Source organism: Hevea brasiliensis, chromosome 9 (assembly GCF_030052815.1).
Source record: "Hevea brasiliensis isolate MT/VB/25A 57/8 chromosome 9, ASM3005281v1, whole genome shotgun sequence".
Classification (NCBI taxonomy): domain Eukaryota; kingdom Viridiplantae; phylum Streptophyta; class Magnoliopsida; order Malpighiales; family Euphorbiaceae; genus Hevea; species Hevea brasiliensis.
Window position 1 is genome coordinate 28,017,545 of NC_079501.1, and position 6,108 is coordinate 28,023,652.

The 6,108-nt window shown below is 31.9% G+C and overlaps 1 protein-coding gene across 2 annotated transcripts; it reads left to right on the plus strand.

Moving 5' to 3' along the window:
• The first annotated feature begins 794 nt into the window (after positions 1 to 794).
• Positions 795 to 5,872, plus strand: LOC110669047 (homeobox protein knotted-1-like 7). 2 transcript variants are annotated; one of them, XM_058153638.1, is made up of 6 exons: positions 795 to 1,521; positions 1,596 to 1,929; positions 2,044 to 2,164; positions 4,731 to 4,921; positions 5,050 to 5,181; positions 5,476 to 5,872. In XM_058153638.1, exons 2-6 carry the CDS (start codon positions 1,609 to 1,611, stop codon positions 5,614 to 5,616), a joined length of 906 nt encoding a protein of 301 aa, XP_058009621.1. In that variant the 5' UTR covers positions 795 to 1,521; positions 1,596 to 1,608; the 3' UTR covers positions 5,617 to 5,872. The 2 variants fall into 2 exon arrangements, with proteins under 2 accessions (XP_058009621.1, XP_058009620.1); XM_058153637.1 differs by having other exon boundaries at positions 1,605 to 1,929.
• The last annotated feature ends 236 nt before the right edge of the window (positions 5,873 to 6,108 follow it).

Consider the following 6,108-nt stretch of genomic DNA (forward strand, 5'->3'; position numbering starts at 1 on the left):
GGTCAATTATAATGCTTAATTTTTAATCTAATGAATTATATTCTGCCTTTTAATAAAAAAAAAATTATTCCATTATAAGTCCCTCTTTATCTTTATCGTTAATTAACTTTTAATGGAGACATCAAATATATATATTTTTACTTAAATTCGATTCTTCATGGGTTTAAAATATAAACATGTGGGATTTATATATATATATATATATATATATATATATATATATATTTGGTGGTTAGTGATTTGGTGTCTTACTCTAATATTTCTTCTCTTCTTGCCTTCTCTAATAACAAAATAATAAACAAACGTAGAAAAGAGAGCAAGAACTGAAAAAAGAATACACCAGCAATGGAGGCTTAACACTGACAGCTCAACCCTCTTGCCGACTTCCTTAAATAACGAAATACAAATGGCTAAAAAGGAATGGTGATTAATGGGTTGCCTTTATCTTTTCTTCTTTAGTGGAGCACCTTATTTGGTTGGAACCTTGTCTCTTCTCAGTTTTATATATCTTGATAGCTATTAATTTTTATTTCGTAAAATTATGTTGGTTTTTTGAGAATAATAAAATATGCAATTTACAAAATAATTGCACTATTGGTAGGACTCGACCCAAGTTCCCATGTCCGGCCCCTATTGGTGTGTATAAAGATTGATGTGAGACAAGAGCTTAAAACCATTTTGTTTTGAGATTAGAAAGATACTGGGCACCAATAGATGGAGACTCATTACCCTAAAAGTTAGTTTTGAACAGCTTTGCTCACACAAATGTCAGCAAAAAAAAACTTGTAAACATTGATTGATAAGTGGGAAGGGAAGGGGGTGCTTATTGTTTATGAAAAAAAGTAATAATTTTGAGTATCCAAATCATTGCCTTGAACTTTTAGTTGAGGCAAACAAATCTAAATCTCCTGATAATCCAAGATTGATTACTACCAACTAATCCAATTCTCTTCTGATATTACCTAGACATCAATAAAACCCCACCTGAGGTTATGTCAAAAGAAATTCCAAGAAATAGATGAATAAAAGGAAACAAAAAAGCAATCTAATTTGTCAGGCCACCAGAAGCAGCTTTATCTGATCTCTCTGTCTTTTTAATGATTCCATAGCCCTTCTCTCTCCAAGATTATTTCACAATAAATCCAAGCTTCGAAATATATATATTTTTCTTTCTTTCACACTCCTCCTCTTGCACCTGTTCCATGCTTGTGCTTCTTTATTGCTTTGTCTGTGTATGTAAAACTTCTGCAACGTCTCAGCAGTGGTGCAGAAAGTTTTGTTTCAGATCCCATTAGACTGCCTCCGATCTCCTATCTCTCTCACTCTCTCTCTCTCTCTCTCTCTCTCTCTCTCTCTCTCTTACACCACTAACAAGAAAGCACTGTTCATTATATCTCTCTCCCTTGCATCACACATTAAACACTGTATCACTCTGAAATACGAGTCTTTCTTGTGGTCCTAAAAACACTTTACAGTTACCTTTCGATCTTCGCTCTCTTTGTAATTTCCCCTTTTGTTTTGGTATACTCCTATCCCTTTACTTTCCTCCCTATATATACATACATATATACAAATATAATACATATTTTCTATAGTCCTAACAGACAAATGCAAGAACCAAACTTGGGTATGATGAGCAGTGGTAGCAGTAGGGCAATTGGTGGTTTAAACAGTGTAGAAGTGTCTATGTCTCCAACCGGAGACCAGACTCCCCAACTCAAGGCGGAAATAGCTACCCATCCTCTGTATGAACAGCTACTAGCGGCCCATGTGTCTTGTCTCCGCGTTGCTACACCGATTGACCAGTTGCCTCTTATTGATGCTCAGTTATCAGAGTCTCAGCATCTTCTACGGTCTTATGCTTCACACCATAACCAATATGGCCGTTCTCTCTCTTCCCATGAAAGGCAGGATCTTGACAACTTTTTGGTGGGTTCTCAATGCCGTGAAACACGCATTTTTTTTTCGGTTTTGGGTTTTAGAGATTTTCTTGTTCTGTGATCTGTTAAATTATTAGGTTTTTAACTTGTGGGTGCTTTGCAGGCACAGTATTTGATAGTATTGTGTAGTTTCAAGGACCAACTTCAACAACATGTCAGAGTCCACGCTGTTGAAGCAGTGATGGCCTGCCGGGAAATTGAAAACACTTTACAAGCTCTCACTGGTTTGTCCTCCCTTTCTTCTTCTCATATAATGTTAATTCGATTATGTTAATCTCTAGAAAATTAATTCTTACCTTCTTCAACTTAATTGAGTGTTAAATGCTCTCAAGAATTTTTTTTTTTTAAATTCCTTTCAAGTAGTAATATTACGTTTGCTTGCAACATACATATTCATATAAGGTACAACCAAATTAAAGAAGTTTTCTTGCATCAATTTTGGGATTTGGTGACTGATGGGTTTGGTAGGCAAATAAGGATAATAATAGCTTGTGGGCTTCTGGTAAGATTGAGAATAATCCGTGAAGGAAGTGGATGCAATGCCAAGCTATAGGGAATCTACCAATAGAAAAATCATAAAATTAGTAATAGTTGGAGAGTAGTTAGTTAGTTCGGTGGAGGGTCTCACCACCTCCACCACCACCACCACTAGCCCCAACAACCTCTAAGGTTGTATTGAAATTAATACTTGGTTTCTGGAATATCATTTACATTCTACTTCTAGCTTTGTAAAAATAATGCATGAACCTTGGTTTCTCATTTTTAAAGTTCTGTTACGTACGCATATTCCTGATGTAGTATTTGTACAAGGGTCAATAATTATCATTGTTAATTATTAATTAAAGTGTGTTAATCATAGAAAGGAAGATTTACTTGAATCTGTCTTGCCTAGTTAGCCCTAGCTGCTTGTAGGGTTTTTTAGTACCCTGAGCAACTTGCTTATCGTCATGTCTGCATTGCAATTTCCAGGAACAATGATCCCTAAAACTCTAGGCAGTTTGTCTCAGTCTTGGCTTAGGAAGTTGCACAAACCTGTGATGCAGGGAGCTGTATTATAATAGAATTGATCTCTATCAGCACTCGTTTAATTTAGCGGAACTCTAATGCAAGAGCTATTTATCAATACTAGTTGAATGACAATAGATAATTAACATTAATATTCTGCTTTGTTATATATACATGTTTTTGTGTTCTCTAAGAGATAAAAGCTAAGAATGTTCCTCACGAGAAATTCTTGTTTAAACCTGATTTATCATGAATTCAAAATACAGGAAAATTCATTTATAAAATCGATAATTGTATTTGGTAACATTTAAATGAGCTACTTTTGAATTTAAACAAATAAAGTTCAATCTTCCTTAAACACCTACTAATACAATTTGTATATTATAACTATTGGATTAGTCTATCTCTCTTTTTAACTGGGGGAGATTTGAAATGGGGGAATGAAGTTAAAAGAGGGAGATGACTAATATAAATAAAGAAATTTTAGAGAGGAATTGAATTTCTAAGGCCCAAATATATGGATAAAAGTCAATTCTCAATAATAAAATATTTAAATTTTATATGAAATTAATTAAATTTATATATATTTAAATTGCCCAAAAATAAATATTTGTGAAATTTTTTTACTGAAGGATAGCTAATTTGGAGTGTGTTATTACTAAGGCTGTCAACTCCAGCTGGTTAATAAATAGATGAAAATATAGAGCTAATAAGGTTTTAAGATTTAATGAACGTCGAATCGAAATTTATTCAGTATATTATTAAATATATATTATAAAATTAATAATTTATTAAAATTAATAATAAATGTATTGTCATAATTAATAGTTACTTAAATTTATAAATAATTATTAAAATAAATATAATTACATTTTAATATGTAAATATTTTTTAAAAAAATAATTTAAATTTTTTAATTCAAATTTTAAATAATAATATTTTATAATAAAATAAATATTTAAAATAAATTTTCATGAAAATAAAATTCTTTATATCAATGAAAACTAAATTATAATTTATTAAAATTTTATAACAAAATAAATAGAGAAAGTTTTATATACTTTTTGAGATATAAAAGATAATAAAAGTAGAAAAATCATTCATTATAATTAAAATTAATACACTAATGAAATAAATTATTAACACCATTAATTGTTTAAGTCATAAATTTAAGTCATAAATTTATGGATATATATATATATATATATATATATATATATATATATATATATATATATTACACAATGTTAAAGGCCTGCTTGACAATAATTTTTAAAATAGTATTTAATATTTTTATTATAATTAAAATATTATCTCTCTTATTTATACGATTCAGTAGTATAATATTTATACAATTAATATTCAATAATTATTAAAACAACTAACATATACTAAAATAAATAGTGATCAGCACAACTAATATTTCTAAATGGGATCAAGATCATGCTGTTAAAAATGGCAAGTCATCAGAATAACCTGTCGAACTTAGGCCAATTCTCTTCACAGCAAGTAAATTAATTAAGCTTTCATTATTGACTTATTAGTTATGTCTTTGCTATTTTAAGCGTTAACTTGGTGGTGATTTCATATTGCTGGGGTAGGGAAAGGTTGGTTGAGAAATTATTTGACAAAAATAATGTGTCAGCTCAATATGCAATCCCAGTGATGAGTTGACATGTGTCATTTTAAATATTATTTTAAAATTAAAAAATAAAAACCTTTGCCAACCTTTCATTATTCTAGAGACCATTAAGTAAACTCTGTGCAACAATGTCTTTGTTTCAGGAGTAAGTCTATGCGAAGGCACAGGTGCAACAATGTCTGATGATGAGGATGATCTGGAAATGGATCTCTCTTTAGATCAATCCAGTGGTGATGGGCATGACCTCATGGGATTTGGTCCTCTGCTTCCAACAGAATCTGAAAGGTCTCTCATGGAGAGAGTTCGGCAAGAATTGAAGATTGAATTAAAGCAGGTGTGTTTCCCAACTGAAGCTCCCCTATTGTATTCCATTAACAGGGATTTACAAGCAAGAAAATTATTTTGAGAAGCTAACTTAGCAATCTTTTTTAAGCCATAATACTCTAATAATTGCATTTTCAGGGTTTTAAATCAAGAATTGAAGATGTCAGGGAGGAAATATTAAGAAAAAGAAGGGCTGGAAAACTTCCAGGTGATACAACCATAGTGCTGAAAAATTGGTGGCAGCAACACTCTAAGTGGCCATACCCAACAGTAAGCAGCCGGCCACCCTAGCCAAAATTTACTATCAAAACATTAAGTTACAAAACGCCATTTTCAGAATTCTACTAGATTAACTTTCTAGTAACCTTATTAAATATGATTGGATAATAGACAGATAACCAGTAACCCTGAAGATGTCAAGATTCTGCCAAATGTCTGGAAAGAAGTCGCTGCTAAAAATGATTAGTTTTAGCAATTGCTTGGATTGAAGCTAAAAATGCATATATTTTCACAAGCTGAAAACTAAAATTTGTCAACAAAGTTACATGTATATGATACTTGCAGGAAGACGACAAGGCAAAACTTGTGGAGGAGACAGGCTTGCAACTAAAGCAGATCAATAACTGGTTCATCAATCAAAGGAAGCGAAACTGGCACAGCAATTCTCAATCTGTGACATCTTTGAAGTCTAAGCGAAAAAGGTAGACAAAACCATTTATTTTGCTTCAGATGAAGACTCCCAGCAAAGAAGAAGGAACTAGTTTTGTGTTGATACAGTTGTGATGTGATCGTGGGGTAAATAGTACTACTACTCGCTAACAACCAGGAGTGTAATAGATGAACTTGATATAGCTTACACATAAGGTTGTAGATTCTTATCCATAACAGGATAATGCTATTCTCTGTATCGTCTCCCTTTTCACTCTTTAGTGCTTCTGTATAATCTATTCTCACACATATATATGGTTGTTGCTCCAATTATAACCCCTTTGAAAGAAGCCTAAGCTGAGAGGGTGGCCATGAACACCTGAATCTGTAATTGAGAGCTTGGAACAAAACTTACCATTACAAAGGAATATCAAGGGACATACATGCTGATTCAAAGCTACAAAATTTACTAGATTAGAGAAAGGAATATTATTTTTTAGACCTAGTCTATGATAAATCCAAGATACAACTTAAAAATGTCTCGTATAT

What these genes read in the sequence shown, in the direction of transcription:
- LOC110669047 (XM_058153638.1), top strand. Translation starts at nt 1,609, where the DNA reads ATGCAAGAACCAAACTTGGGTATGATGAGCAGTGGTAGCAGTAGGGCA. An exon ending in AGGATCTTGACAACTTTTTG is followed by an intron (nt 1,930 to 2,043) that starts GTGGGTTCTCAA and finishes GGTGCTTTGCAG; the next exon opens with GCACAGTATTTGATAGTATT. An exon ending in CTAAGTGGCCATACCCAACA is followed by an intron (nt 5,182 to 5,475) that starts GTAAGCAGCCGG and finishes TGATACTTGCAG; the next exon opens with GAAGACGACAAGGCAAAACT.